The sequence below is a fragment of the Alligator mississippiensis genome, chromosome 6, assembly GCF_030867095.1.
Source record: "Alligator mississippiensis isolate rAllMis1 chromosome 6, rAllMis1, whole genome shotgun sequence".
Taxonomy (NCBI): domain Eukaryota; kingdom Metazoa; phylum Chordata; order Crocodylia; family Alligatoridae; genus Alligator; species Alligator mississippiensis.
In genome coordinates, this window is record NC_081829.1 from 26,123,478 (window position 1) to 26,139,830 (window position 16,353).

Sequence of the window (16,353 nt, forward strand, 5' to 3'; positions counted from 1 at the left end):
AAATGAGGGAAACATTATTATTTCATTCTGAAAGCCAGTGGTTCCAAAACTGTGGTATGCATACCACCAATGGTACGTAGATGATATGCAAGTGGTACATGGAAGGCTGGGGGGAGGGGGGCATACACACACGGCATGTGAAGCAGCACCCAGCAGGTAAGTGTGTTGGGGGGAAGAGGCATGGGGGAAGAAGGGGGGAGACTGAGGCCCCCACAGTGAGGGAGGGAGTGGGGCAGGGATGAATGGGGGGCTGGGGCAGGTGGTGGGACAGTCAGAGCCCAGGCGGCTTGTCCAGGGGCACAGGGAGAGGCTCCTGCTATTACATGCACCCCAGAGAAGGCACAGGGGGAACGTGCCCTCCTCCAGATTTATGTGCAGTGTAGAGGCGGACCGCCTGCTGAGCTGTGCACCCCGCTGCCACTGCCTCCAGAGCTGGGTGCAATGCCATGTGCCTTCCGCCACTGGGCAGGCAGGGGACAAGGCACAGTCAGCGTGTGGAAAGCACATGGTAGCATCCACAGCCAGTGGGGCATAGAGCCCAGTGTGCAGCCCACCTCTGCCCCAGACACAAATCAGGGGGTGGGGGGCATGTGCCCCCCATGCCTCCTCTGCAATGTGTGCAATGGCAGGGAGCCACGCCCCCCCAGCACCCCTGGATGAGCCTCCCATGGCTCCATCTTGTAACCTGCCCTGGCCCTGGGATCCCATTCACCCCAGCCCCTGCCCTATTTCTTCCCTCACCGTGGGAGACTTGATCTGGCCCCCCACCTCTCCCTCTGCTCCTCCCCCTCCACAGACTTACCTGCTGGGCACTGTCTGTCTGTCTGTCATTACCAAGCCACAGCCCCCCCCAGACTGCTGCCCCTCATTCCTGACCCACAGTACTTCCCATCCTGCCAGGGCATGTGGGATCCCCCCCTCCCTGGGCTCCAAACCCCACACACATAGCCCCCCACCAGACATCCGAATACTGTGTTCTGTCAAGCAAGTTCACTCCGCCCAGTAAAGACATCCCCAAAAGCATCACTGGTAAGTTTACACTGGGTTTTTTTCCAATTTACAATTGTTTTATATGGCTACTGTAACTGATAAAACAATGCTTTATGATTACTAAAAGTTTTAATGTTGATTTAATGCATAGTCTATTACCTATATGTATGAAAAATTTGCTGGTGATACTTAAGGTTGTATCATTTTAAAATCAGTGGTACACAATCTGTCAGTTTGGGAACCATTGCTGAAAGCACTCCCAGAAGCCATAGCAACCCAGCCATCACTCAAGTAGGGCACGAATCTTCCAAAACAGAACCATTCAAAAATTGGGAAAGCAATGAACCACGTATCTCCCACTACAAGGAATTCATACAGGCCACTCTCCAAGTCACTCCCTCTCGCTTCCAGGTTCACAAGGAAACAAGGAACAAGCTGAGCATCACAACATATGTCAAGCTAGAAAAGTCAGAGAGCAGACAGTTTAAATGCAAAGGGCCATATTTCTTTATTGTGTTGTATCAGATCAGTCAACTGAACTTCAGCAGGGATAAATTTGGCCCCATTGCTGGGAAGTAGCTATAGCCAGCATTTTAACTCGTCTCTGCACACAATGTTTCCTTTGTCCTCGTTTCAAAGGCAGCCTAAACCTTTACAGCAAGGAAAAGAAAAAACTGAACTTGCTGTTTATAGCAAACGCTTTTAAAAGTATTTTTTTTTTGGTGGTTGTTGTTCAAAAAAAGGGGATAGGTTTAGCTTCCTTGTTAGGAAAAGGCTGTTGAAAAACTATTCCAAATAATAAGTAAAGATATAGGAAACAGGAATGGATCTCTCAAAATTACAAGACGGAGAAGTCTAAGTACTGGTTCAAACCACCAAGCGTCAAGTCTGGTGTCTGGCCTTCAGCTGTGGTCACCGCTTAACATTTCACAGGCAGACCCATACAACATTTCTGACTAACCAAAGTTCCTCATACTTAAGCACAATGCCCTGGCCCTGCAGCAACCCACAAAATTTGATTGTGGACAAACTTGGGTACTATTTGTACAACCCTCAACATCATATTCCCACAGGAACTGGGCTCTGAAGTGGCACACCAGCTGACAAAAGACATGTCAAACTAAGTGAAGTAAGAAGAGATTAAATTCACCTACAACAGTTTCCTGGTCTTTTTCCAAACCATAAACATGGTAATGTCCAATAGGAAAAAGGCAGGAAGGAAAAACGACACTTGAAAAATTCAAGGAAATGTTATCAGGAACCCAGATATTAGGATACAGAGAAACCTAAAAAGCAGTAATTCTTACAGAGACCTAGGACAACGTGCTGATACTCAAAACTTCTTCAAACGAATAAAGAATGTGAACCACTAAAGCAACTAAAGACAGACATCACAACAGACATTAGGGGAACAGTAGCCCATTTGGTGCCCACACATGACATGAAATGTACATGTGCTTTGCTGTAGCTCCTAATGAATTCTGTTCTGCAGGCCAGCGAGCAAAAAAGCTAGCAACAGAAAAGAATGTCAAAACAAAATCAGGTTGGGCTTACTTTATGGGCAAAGAAGCTATAGGTTGTTGGCTATGTGATGTCTAACAGGAGGCAGACAATCTACTTGTATTCAGAGAGCAGCACAGCAAACAAAAGGACATCAGCTGGCATACTAAGAATGAAATCAAGGAAAGGAAAAATTTCTGAATGAGGTATTTTAGATCTAGGAATACAAGGAAAAATCCAATTGCTTAACTCTTGTAGAACAAACACTGCTGGGGTGTTTTTGCATTCCTCTACCATGAAGGTAGAGAAAATGTACAAGACAAAAGGTTTATGACATTTTATTGGGACATATGTATAGTTGGGCAGAGATAGCAACCAAGCTTTGGGGCACAAAGTGCCCTTTCTACATGTCACAAACTTGTCCAACATCTCTGCCAACTGATTGGTTGCTCCAATAAAAAAAAATAACACATACAAAAAGCCAAAAAACCCTAAACCCCACCTTGCCTTTTGTAGAACAAGAGGCAATAAAATAAGAAAATGAATTGATATTCTTCCTGCACTGAAATGGAACCAAGGGGAAAAACTTTTCAAACTACAGATTTTGAGATTCGTTGATTAATCAGGTGCAATTCGAGACTGCTGCTCCATCTACAAGGTTTTTTTCCCCCTCACATTTCCTGCCACTGCAGCTTTGGGTGCTCTCGTACAGACAAGGCCATGTTTAGCTATCTGTAGTTAAAAAACCTAAGCAAGGATAGAGAATATGTTTGTTCTGGTGACACTAGGGCTCTAAAGCCTCCCAAAAGTTGTACTGATGCCAAGTAAGGGAAAGTTTTCAAACATCTCTAGGACAGTATGGATAGCAACTAAATTAAGAGACTCTTAAAAGCAACTACACTGCTAAACTAACTGAATTGGTTTCTGACAAGAAAAATAAAAGGTGCATTTTATCCTAGCAATGAATAGCCTGCTTAACCCTGTTGAATGGGCTGACTATAACTATGCCTATGGAAGCTTGATTCTATAGTTCAGGGGTGGGCAATTATTTTGGGCGGACGGCCACTTACTGAGTTTTGGCAAGCCATTGAAGGTCGCATGATAGGCAGCCAGGGGCAGATAAATGTTAACTTTCTAAATTTTTTAGGGGCCTCACGGGCTGGATAGAATGGTCTGGTGGGCCGCATCCAGCCCCCAGGCCGCATTTTGCCCACCTCTGCTATAGTTCAAACTACAAGACAAGAGGTAGTATCTGGCTGTCCATGCACTATATACAAACACTTGCCTATGGTTTCCAAAGAAGCCAAAAAGCTTTCTGAGTGTTAAAAGCAATACACAGATCTATAAAAGCCGTCTTGAGTTTGAATGTTTAAAGGAGCAGAACCTACCTTGGAAACACAGGAAAAGCTCTCATGGACTGCCATATGAGTTTTGCCTGCCTAAAAATGACATGATTAGGGCCAAGTTTCCTTCTGCTCCCCTCCTGTGTACTTCCACCTCTGCAGTAAAAGCTATGTTGTTTCTTATCCTTTTGGAACAGTACATGAAAGTGGATGGGTCCTTACCTGATCCCCCTTCCACTGGACTTTAGTTTACTGCCACTCAGGGTCAGCACAAAGTGGTGAGGAATGAAACTGAAGGGTTAAGGAAGAAAATCCCAGACCACATTTTCCCTACTTCAAAGAAAATAAGGTCTGAAATGCTGCACTCAAGTCAGACACATTTGGATGGTAGCCAGTTGAGAGCACTTTACATATTGCCTACAAGTAATTTGCCTTTGGAAATGAGGGCTTTCTGGAAGTTGCCTCAAGATAAGTCTCTTCCCTCCAGAGGATGCCAACATCTCTGGATCGAGGAATAACTGCACTGTAACAATAAACCTCCAAAAGGATTACACTATTGAGATTACCTTGGCCCCGGTGCATCCATAAACAGTCAAAACAGCTAATTACAGAGCAATAGCCCATAATTAGGGCTGAGACTGGGTGGTGGCATTTCAGGATAAATCCCTAGGTGGTCATTATGAAAAGTGTGACAGCAAGGGAAACGTAATAAAAATCAAATGCACCATCAGCACTGCTTTGTACTCTAAATAACCTTTTTGTTACCTATTTAAGTAAAACAGAAGTGCTGCAGTTATGGTTTTACACTTTGGAGTTGCTATGCCAGACCAGGTGACCTGCAAATTAGCCACTAGCATACTGCATGCCCCACAAGTCCAGGAGAAAAGGGACAGCCAATTACATCTGGGACAAATGTTTACCTTTCAATAATTTACCAGCAACTGTGTTGCAGATCATAGGCACCAGTCCTCCCTATTATCTCAGTACATGTTGTTACAGGATTTTCAAAAATAATTTAAATCTTTTCTTGTCACCAAGCTCCAATCTGCATAATTCTTTGGTGGTTGGGCAGTATCACTAGCATAGTGCACACTCACGCACTGCAATAAGCAGAAATTTTCATGCTAGGCACATTACAGAATAATGGATTCAAAGCTGACAGCACCTAGAGGATACCTTTCTACGACCTGGGACAGCCACAGTGATTTAAATTGATAACTAAAGCAACTAAAGGTTCTTCCCAGGAGGGGAAAAATGGTGCACTTCCTTCAGAGTTTAAGTGAGACTGCTGGCCATGACTTATAGGTGCCCTTTCAACCCCATCTTCCTTTCTAAAACTCCATACTTCAAGTCATGGACTACAGACCAAGACACATCCAATACCAGACAAGGTATTGAGTAACCTCAATATTGGGTTCCAGCTGCAGAGAGAAACTACCTATGCTCACGTGATCTCAGTTTCCATTTACAGCCAGATCCATTCAGAAAATGCTCTTGTCCTTGTATGCAATACTTAATCTGCAGAGGCCTGACAAGAAGAGATGTAGGAATTAATTAAGAGGAGAGAGGACTGGGAAAGAGAGAAATTTAAGACCAAAAGAAAATGACAATATGACCATCTCTTACCTAATTTCCAGCATGCAAATAACCAACCAACAACTTTTGGGTCTCAAGAAATCTGGTAGTGAACTACTAAAATGAGTGTTAGCACCTTATTACACTACTATACCTTGAACCAATACAGGCCAGTTTATTTATCAGTACTAATAAAGCCCAGTGGGAGAATAGTAACAAATGCCACATTTTGAAGTGTCCTAGAGGAGATCCCCCTGGACTGTAGCTTTTTCCTCGAGGTAGAGAAACTCTAATGGTCTCTTTGGGTCACTACTTCTCTCAGTGCCATACATGTATGGTTGCAATTAATAGCACACTTACCTGAACACTCATGGCAGATTGTTTTGCATGTTGAGGGCCCTGACTACTGGAACTGCTCATTGCCTTTGAAATAGCATACACCAGCTGGCCTTCAGAATACGCTTCAAAGCTCAACTCCACTCCCAAGCCCTTGGTGGGGCAGGAATGGGAGGAAGTTGGGGGCTAGAACATATTTACAAAAAGAATATACTATAAATGTAGTAGGGGAGCATCCTTCCCCTGGCTTTTCAGACAAAAGGTCTATTTTTGGAAAGTGCCATAGGAATTAAAAGCTTTGGATACACATCTTTTTAACTGAATATAGATCTACAGCAATATGCAATATAAACCAACAGGATGGTGATTAACAATGTTAGCAAGGAGGTCAAAGGGCTGCCTGGGTCACAAAACCTGAACTAAACATCCAATCTATCTGGATTAGAGCTGAAGTACACGGTTGCTACCCATGGACCAAGACTTGAGGCTTTAAGTTTCCAGAGTTGCTAAATATAGCACTTAGGAGATGCAACCTCTCTTAAGATGACTGGAGACCCAGGCCTTCCGTATGAAGGCAACAAAGCCAGGTCTTCTACTACAGGTCTACCAGGCAGCAGAGGTACCTAGAGTAGTTTTGTCATGTACTTGAAAGAGGCAGAATGGTGTTACTTACTCACTATTCTTCCCTAGGGAAACAGGCACCCCAGTTTAGTTTCTAGCTAGTCCCTACCTTTTTTTTTAAAAGAAAAAACAGAAGCAGAGAACATGGTCCACATTTTCTGTTCAAGGCAGTTTCTAGTAAATAATGTCAAATTTCACTGGAGTGGGACTGCTGGGCAAGTTTCCATGGGTTTTTGGAACAGGACACAATCCTGCTCCTGTTTCTCCTGTTTAGTAAATAATGTATTTTTTTGTTAGAAATTGGGTCTTAAATTTTCCCCTCCTCTTATTTCAAGTCAGAGCTGTCCCTGTGGCTCCATCATTTATTTTTAGCTTGTCACCAAAGCTTTCAGAGTGGGCACTTCTTTCTGCCCCTCTGTTTTTCTGGGAGAGAAAATAAACCTGCATGTAGCATATCCATGGAAACAGACGACGTGCAAGTGACACTTGGAAACAGACACACAAGAAAAACCCAACAAAAAAAACAGTTTCAAGAATGGAAACAAAGTACTGGCTCTCTTGTTTTCAGAGCTTGTGACCACCAAGTTGACAGGAGCCAAGAGCTCAATCCACTGTGCTTTAATGGGAGATCTTACTGAATACAGCTTTCAGTGGATGTTCAGAAAAAGATGCCAGGATGCAGAAGCAGGATACAACAGAAACTTGCCCTTGGTGCAGGATGCCAAATGGACTCAGAGCACCATGCCACAAAAATCAAGGACAGTTTGTTGTGCAAGAATGGAGGGGTGCACAAGGCACCTCTGTGAGCTACAAGTGTATATACCAGGACTGAGGGGTTCCAGGTCTTTTCTCCAGTGTCACAGAGCATCGTAAATAGTTCTGTGCACAGGAACTGTAGAAAGAAAGAGCAACTTATGGCATCACACTATGCAAATATGGCTAAAATTTTGCAGAGGTTAGCTGTGAGCATCCAGTAGCCAAGCTCAGAAGTCTAGCAAACATCACACACTTGTTAGATGCTTGAATTGGCCACACTCTCATTGAGATACTTACCAATGTTTGGATGTTTTAAGAGTCGGCAGATTCGGGCCTCTCGCTCCAGTTTCTGGTGATCTGGAAAGAAAGAAAAACAGAAGTAGGATGAACAGAAGGAAAAACGGATACCTAACAGAAGTTCTTCTCAAATTTAATAGGAGAGAACCCAGCAACCCAGGGGATTTCCAGAAGGACAAAATGCAACTGGAATGCAGCAGCCTCCCAAGAACTCAACTGCCCTAAGAGCTGGGTGCCCCGGGCTGTGGACATCTACCCCAGCTCCATTCGTTGTGGGTTTGCTTAGCCAACTTAGATTCAAAGCTGGTAGTACAGGGGTTAAAAACTGATCTTCCATGCAGTACTAGCTTGAATTAAATGAATTCTGTGACTTTACTTCTCTTGAGGGATTTTCTCCATAGAGACTAAGGAACTTGCATGAAATGAGTTCCACCAGTTCTCTATGGAAAAAAAGTGCCATTTTCCAGAAGAAAGACGATGATAAAACAGGTCAAAACTACTGCACAGCCAACATGGGGGAGCGATAGATCCTAGAGGCAACTGCATTTCAGCACCCATTTATGGGCTTGGCTCCCTGGTGAAATCCTGATCAAGAATTTTGAGATCCATAGATGAGAAGAGTTGGCAAAGTTTTAAGTACATTTATTCCAACAGAAAGGCAATATCAGCTCAAGCAGGACTGTCATGTAGGGAGAATAACAAGAACAGGAAAAGCATCTCTTTCCCTGATATTTTACATGGTGGGGAAGAAAGAACTGAGAGCAAGAGAGAGCACCCTCTATCCATGTTTGCCAGGTAACCCCCTGCTTCCAGTCACTGACAAATACAAAGAAGGGATTTGTCACTGTACTGGTGACTGATTCCTGGCACTTAGTCATCTTCTCATGTGAGAGGGTTTCTCACAAGAGGGTAAGAAGCAAGAACAGCTTTGCTAAGAGGATCTGAAAGACCCAGACAGCAGAAGTAGCCACAACAGCAGCTAAATCCTAGATCTCTCAGGAAGACATAACCCTGGAAATATGTGAGCAATCCAACTTGTCCTTCCTTTCCCCATTCCCACCAACACAAGAGGAACACAACACTTCTGGCTCCGCTCTCCCCTTATCCTACTATGTATCTTCAGCAGATTAAGTGGAAACTGTGGTGGGCCAGTAGGGGACACTCCTGTGCTGAGCCACCCACTTCACTGCACCTGCCAGGCTCCAAGTGCCTCCCTGGGGTGCCTCATGACCAGTGACTCCCTTCCTGAAGTACACCCATGAGCCTGGGGTCACCGCTGCCACCACCCAGGAGTCTCAGTCTGTGTACGGCCCTGTGCCCCCTGGGATACACAGGCCTTATAGACCTTGAGGATGCTCGACTTGCTGCAAGAACTTGGGGTGCTTTCCTTGGCCTGGAGCACCAATAGGCATGCCACTCTCCTAGCCAGTTTGCCATGCTTAGAATGATGGAGAACTTTCTTGATTACAGGCAGTAGGTTTGGAGTAGGGTACAGGATAGAGCAATATAAAAGAATAACCTTAAAGCAAAAACATCTGCTGTACTGCAAGCTATATATCTAGATTGGTTTCAAGTAGCTTACTCACAAGTATCATCCAGAGCCTGGTTGTTATCCTCTGGAGGCAGGCAGTTCATTTTGTGTCCAGTTACCAGAGAGAGAGGGAGTGAGTGGCAGCTGTTTAGCTGCTCTTCCCCCTGCCAGGAGCCTAGGGCTCCAGCATGGGAGCTCTTTTTATGCGTTCCAAAATGGCTCTCTCTCTTCCAGGAAGAAGGGACCCTATATATCCTTGTTATGAACTCACCACTAAGTTCCCACTAGAAGCAGTCCCATTGGCTGATGCCTGGTGCTTTCAAGTGACCTCACTTTCCAGGTCCAAATCAGGCAGGTGTTTCTGATGCTAACCAAATCAGTTTAAAAAGTAATACTGGTCACCTAAGTGGTGTGGGCCCCTACCCCCTTGCCATGAAGTAAGTGCCCAAACCATAGGGGCTAGGGTAACCCAGGCAACCAGGCTGACAGACAGGTGAGAGAGCTAGTCACATGACCTACAGAGGTAAGAAACTGACAAGAGGAGCAGGTTCTCCCCTCCCCCAGGAATGTCCCCAGCCCAGGTCACCTGCCCTTACAGGCAGGCACAGTTAGTTGCCTAGCAACCAAGTGATAGACATATGAGGGGGGGGCAGACCAGACTAGCCCCAGAGTGAGGAGGATGCTGGAGCAGGGTTCCTCCACAGAAACCACACACTCCTCTGCACCCAACTCAGAGATACAAGCCTTCCTTGTGGGCACATGCATAACGTGAACAGCAGGGCCTAGACTGCTGGACAGCAATGGTATACTCGGTTGCAAGACTGCAGCATACTCTAAGCACCCCACAGTCAATGTACTTTTGCAAGGCCAAAATGCTATGTTCTACCAGAGCCAATCTATCTCCCTCCCACTGCTTCAGTCCTTCCTTCACTCCCCACCTCCCAGTTCTGTTGCATCAGGAAAACTTTGGGTAACAGTTTCTTTCCACAGATGCAAATATAGCCAGTGAAACAGCGGTTTCCAAACTGTGGGTCATGACCCCAAATGGGGTCACAACATCAGCGGATGGGGTCACAATAAACAGGGATCTGGAGGGCAGTGGCAATGTGTTGGAGGGGCAGGGAGGCTAAGGCAATGTGACAGAGGGTGACAGGGGTCCAAGGTGATGTGGCAGAGGAGGCATGTGCCCCTCTGCCCCCCCCAAGATTTCTGTACCCACAGTGGGGCGTGGGGCTGCAGCTGGGTTGGACCAGCTCTGGGCAGCAGGCACCTCTGCAGCCCAGTGACTGGGACCTGGCATGGGAGGGAATGCCGCACTGCCATGGCTGTCAAGGTGAGGTGCGGTAACAGCAGTGGGTAGGTGTGGCTGTGACCCTGCTGCTGCCAGGCTGGCAGGAAGCACCTCAGTTTAGAGGGAGCCAGGCTCCATGCTCTGCCCTATCGCAGCAGCTGCTTCCTCCCATTGGTGGCAGCCAGGGCTCGGGCACTGCAGGTCCTGGCCCTGGGGCTCCTAGAAGGGTGATGGACTGTGGGTTGGGAGTGAGAGGCATTTTGGGGGGTTGAGGGCTGTGAGCTGGAAGTGAGGGGTCATGCTGAGGAAGTGGGGTCATGTTGAATAAAACTTTGGGAAGCACTGCAGTAAAACAAGATTAGGCTCAGAAGGTGCTCTCCGAGACTGGGAGCAGGGACTGCTCAAGCTGCAGTAGGGTTTTTGTTTTCCTATTACTCCAGTGTAGAAAATGTCTTGATTAACATTTGATACAAGATCAGATATGCTCACATCCTCCTCTATAGCAGTTGAGGGCAGGGGAGGGAAGGCTATTCCCATCATCTCTCACCCTCTCTCAGTGTTAGTAAACTAAATTGCACTCTTCCTCTTTTATTGCAGAATCACCCCAAAGCAAAGGAGCAAGGAGCAGAAAGGCCTGGAGAAGCTCTAGATAAGTTGTTCTCAACCTTCTTAGGCTCAAGTCATCCCTTGTTAGACCCGAGGCATCACTTGGAAAATGCCAGCTCTTGCTTTTCACTTGTTTTCTTGACTGGAAAAATAGAGCAATTCTGCTGCAAAGCACTAAAAAAGCCCACACCAGGTCAGGATGTTTTTAGAACTATGGATTCCTATTTGAAATCTGCGAGTTTACCTTGTGAATAGTTTCCACACCTAACAGTGCTAACATTACATGGCATCCCTGAAAGGATCTCAGGGCACCTGTAGGTGCCAGGTACCAGGACACACTGGTTGAGAACAACTGCTCTAGACCCTCAAGGCCTTGGTGCAGTGCCCTGGTCTTTTGCCTGCATTGCTGAAAAAAGGTTGGTTTGGCTTTCCCTTCAGTGGCATCCCTCACAACAAAAGTCATGCAAAACAGCTGCGAGGTAACAGAGCATGCTGCAAGCTGTGCACTCAGTCCAGGTACCTTGGAAGGCTTAAATTACATTTTGCACAAGGGGAAGTAGGAATTTAGCATGAACTCAGGCCACAGCACTGTTTCAGTTCAAAGCTACCCAAAATTCTGTGCAGTGGGAGAGACAGGAGAACACTTAAGCCCCAGTCTGACATGGTGTAAGCTTTATAAGAAGCAGAAACCAATTAAATAAGGCAAAGTCCCCTAAAAATGAGATAGGCAAGCTCTGTACAGTTCCACCCACAATTCCTTGTAGCAATTCACTAGGTAAAAAAAAAGAGTCCATTGTTACCAGACTACAACTCAGAAAGGAACTAAATATCAGGAGGTAAATAACCTTAAAGACATTGTAAACCAGGGGTCAACAAGATTTTTGGGCAGCAAACCAAAAACACCCACAACCTTGACTTGTAAGATGTTGGTATGCCAAAGGCGGACAGTGAGGAAACTGCAAGGGGCCCAATCCTTGATGTGACAGAGCAAACCCGGCCCCTTCCCTTCCGGCAAAATGCCTTTCTGTGCCACGCTCTGGCATGTGCACCAGTGGTTGCCTGTAAACAATTATTAGAAGAGGCTCCTAAGAGGTAGATTGTGACCTGAAATACCTGTCTATGCCAAAGGCAAGAATTCTGGTGGGCGATAACTTTCTCATGAGGAGGGCAGTAAAGCACTGGAACAGGCTACACAGAGAAGTTGTGGAATCTCCATCCTTAGATATTTTTAAGGCCCCAGACAGACAAAGCCCTGGCTGTGCCGATCTGCTTGGGGATGGTCCTGCTTTGAGCAGGGCATTGGACCAGATGACCTCCTGAGGTCCCTTCTAATCCTAATTTTCTATGATTCTATAAAGATAATACATTTCTGAAGAGCAGCAAGGCTTAATGGTTAAGGGCCTGAAATTCTGAGGAACCACAAATCATTAGATGCAGTGGGAACCAAGACACATTTCAGGCTGCCTAAGTGGATGGTACAGAAGGACTGTAACATGCACAAAGGACAATGCAGTCCAAGCTCTCTGTGAAGAAGGCCCCTTCATAATTTTTGGAGACTCCCCTAGGATTTCACATGCAGGGTACCACACGCCATTTGAACAGCAGCAGAGTAATGAACTAGGCACCCCTTCTTACTAGGGATGCACAGATAAAGATTTTCTTGGCTGACACCGATAGCTAATTCTTAAATCAGCCATATCAGCCGATACCAATCCAATAGCCAATTTACAGGAACACAGCTGGGCAGTGTGGAGAGCAGCATCCTGCCAGTAAGTCTGTTGGGAGTGGATGGAGGGGAAGAGAGAAAGGGGGGGTGGGGAGTGAGGGGGCAGGGGACAGATCGAGGCCCTCACAGTGAGGGAGTAGAGCAGGGGCAGGCACTGCCCAGCCAGGTCAGTAAATGCAACCCCAGGGCAGGGAGCCAGATGGAGCTGCGGGTGGCTTGTCCAGGGGGTAAGCAGCTCCCCAGCACTGCATGCACCCCCAAAGGAGGCATGGGGGGCATGTGCCCCTTCCCCCCCCCAATTTGTGTGGGGTGAGGGCAGGCTGCCCACTGCGGGCTCAGGGCCAGGGACTGCACCAGTCTCTTCCCAGTGGTAGGGCTGGGCTGGGGCTGCACTTGTGCAGTGTGGAAGGCAGTGGTGCTGGGAAGGGTGGCTACAGGGGGTACACAGGGAATTTTGGGTTGGCTATAGCCCCCAAGCTCCCCAGTGCCACCCCTTTCAGTGCTGTTGCCTGCCCTGCGCAGCTGAGCCCACCCAACCTGAGCGCAGCCCTGGCCCAGCCCCCCTGCTGGGAAGGGGCTGGCACAGCCCCTGGCCCTGAGCCCACAGTCCATCCTTTCCCCACACACAAATCTGGGTGGGGGTGGTACATGCCCCCATGCCTCCCCCAGGGGTATGCACAGCAGCGGGGAGCCACCCCCTCTCCCCACCCAGTTGTGGCTCTGTCCTACTCAGCCCTAGGGTTGCATTCACCATCCTGCTCGGGCAGTGCCTGCCCCTGCCCTTGTCCCACTCCCTTCCTCACCATGGGGGCCTCAATCTGCACCCCCGCCCCTCCACACTCCATCCCCCCGCAGACTTACCGGCAGGGTGCTGCTCTCCAAGCTACCGAGATACATTCCTGGCTGCGTGCATGCACGTAGCATTTAATCGGTGCCAATCCGATATATCAGTGCACCTCTACTTCTTACTAGCTACAAATCACTAGGGGATCTACTTGCCAGAACTGAAGATAAACTATGGACCCTGCACCTCCTTCCCTGTCAGTGGGTACTGCATATTCTCCACATGCCCTCCCAACTCCATCTCAGCCTCCCACAGTGGTGGATCCTGAAGCTTGCACAGATGACACTGCCCTTGAGAACAAGTTTAATTCGGTGAGTCTGCTCCTACACACAAGGGCAGCAAAACAGCTGAGCAAAAGGGGGAAGGAGAGGCAAGACATCACCGCATGCTACTCAGCCACAGAGCCCTGACAGCCAGAACAGACAGCTGACAGGAGCGCAGCCCCAGACATCATGACATAACCACCAAAATGCCACAGGAGACATATATCAAGAGCAATTGCTCCCCTGAAACCTTAGACCTTCCTGAAGAGGGAGAAGAGCAGGGGACTGGAGGGCAGGCTAGCAATTATGACAGCATATTTACCAGAGCTTGTGACAAGGGGCCATGACCTCAAGCCCTACATCCCCCAGCACACGCAGGTTGGCTTCAGACCAAGGAAGGAGTACAGCACTGTAGTCACAAGGTACAGGAAACTATTTCTGGTCAGGGGGAAAACATTCCACCATGCTCTGTTGCCAAGGGAACATAACAGGCAAACTCAAGCACAACTTGGAGAGAGAAAGTGCACTCAGACTGCATGTGGCTGCCCCAGTCCCTGACAACGTAAGCCTCGTTCAACGAACAAGCACAGAAAGGTCAGACAGGGTAGGTTCCCTGCCGTTGACTCAGTGGGCTCTGGAGGATAACCAACTGCATTCCAGATGACACTAGGGCACCCTGTAACTCGTGACTTGAGAAGGGGCCCCTCATCAAAAATACTTTTTAAATTACTCTTCATTTCCAAGTAGCCCTTGGCATAGAGGACTTCATCTCCTACTTTCAGAGGTGAAGAGGCTCTTCTAGTCCTATCTAATCTACTCCTATGTGCTGTAATTTAGGGTTGTTCCTTATGGCACATTTATTGAGTTTAATGCCCATTCTATTTTTTCTTAGTCTGATAAAATATTGGGTTTTTTTTTCCCTTAAATAATTTGAATCTTTAATTCAATTAGGTTTTTTGTTGCTTATAACATACTTTTTAAATTTAAAATTAAATCCCAAATACTGCATTTACTCAAATCCAACATGAGGTTTTTCTTAGGTTTTTCAAAGCCTTGTCTTATATTCAAGTACCAGCTCAGCTAGACAAAGCTTTAGCTGGCTAATCTAATTAGGGACAGTCCTGCAGGGGGTTGGAATAGATGACTTCCTGAGGTCCTTTTCAACCCTAAGTTTCTGATTTTATGATTCAGGTCAGACAGCTGTTCAGCTTTTTAGCTTTGGGGAAAAGTGGCTCCTTTGGTAGAGGAGGAAGCAGCATGGATCAGGCATAGGAAGCAAGGGGCCCAGGAGCAGGCTGTAGAGGGCTGGCAGGCAGGCAGGCAGGCAGGCACAGTCACATGGTGGGGGGGGCAGGCACTGGGAGTCACTGGCCCCTCACCCTCTGCTGCTGCTTTCCATGTGACAGTGGTGGGGGTGGGAATTAATTTAAGACAACCTTCCACTCATTAGACTCTATACATGGAAAAGTATATCAAATTTTTATAAATTTTCCATGTATAGAATACAGTTACGGGGGGGGGGGGGGGGGGGGGGGGGGGGCAGGGGAAAAGGGGCTGAAATTCAAAGTGGTCTTGGATTAAATAAATAAATACTAGAGGCACATGGATACATTGGTCCGATATCAGATCGGCATCAATATAAAGAAAATTGACTGCATTGGAAATCGGCTTTTTTGCCTGATGTGGCTAATAACGTGGCCAATAAATGCCCTGTGCATGCGTGCAGCCGCAGTGCAACATGTAGGTGGCAAGGAGCACAACCTGGCAGCTTGGAGAGCTGCATGCAGCTGGTAAGTCTGTTGTGGTGGAAGGGGAGGAGAGAGGGAAGTGGCATGGGGGGGGGCAGATCAAGGCCCCTGTGGTGAGGGAAGGAGTGGCGCAGGGAGCAGGACAGAGCTGCAGCTTGTCCAGGGCGTGCAGGTCCCATCACTGCGTGCACCCTGGGAGGGCACAGGGGGCTTTTGCCCCTGGATTTATGTGGGGCAAGGGCAGGCTGCTACTGCAGGCTGGGGCCAGGGATGAACTGGGCTCTTCCTGGAGGGAATGGGCCAGGGTCCGCTTGGGTAAGGGCAGGTGGCAGTGCTGGGAGTGGGTGTTGGGGGGCTATGGCAAATTTTGGGGTGGCTGAAGCTGCACCCCCCCGCCAAACATGGCTCCCCTCCCAGCACCAACTCTGCCCACCCCAAGCACAGCCCAGCCCCTGCTGGCAAAAGCCCAGTGCAGCCCCGGCTCCAGGTGCAAACTGCCCTGCCCTGCATGCAGATCCAGTGACAAATGCCCCCATGCCCTCTTGGGGTGCAAGTAGTGGCAGGAGCAGTCACCTCCCCTCCATGCCCCCCAGATGAGCTGCAGCTCCATCCCATCCCGGCAGCACCTTACTGGCTGGACACTGCTCTTCAAGCTGCCAGGCTGCGTATCAGAAATTGGATTGGTATCGACCAATATGTCTCCTTAAAAATCAGCCATCACCCAAAAAATCTCTATTGGTGCACCCCTAATAAATGCACCGACTCCATGGTCTTGTTTGGTTTGGTTTACAAGCTGCTCATTTTCCTATATATAAAAAAAAGAACCAAGGTGAGGCAGGACATAGACTTTTTAAATCGAAGATGTCTGAGCAATGTTGTTATAGCCAGGTGGCTTATGTTTAAGTTGTAGCCAAGATGTTTGTGTT

The 16,353-nt window shown here is 47.6% G+C and overlaps 1 protein-coding gene across 15 annotated transcripts in view; it reads right to left on the reverse strand.

Moving 5' to 3' along the window:
• CAMK2G (calcium/calmodulin dependent protein kinase II gamma) overlaps positions 1–16,353 on the reverse strand; it is a 172,736-nt gene that overhangs the window by 88,146 nt on the left and 68,237 nt on the right. For all 15 annotated transcript variants that reach the window (XM_059729735.1, XM_059729736.1, XM_059729737.1 and 12 more), the window contains exon 3: positions 7,419–7,478. In XM_059729735.1, the coding sequence (XP_059585718.1) occupies positions 7,419–7,478 (60 nt within the window). The remainder of the gene's footprint in view (positions 1–7,418; positions 7,479–16,353) is intronic.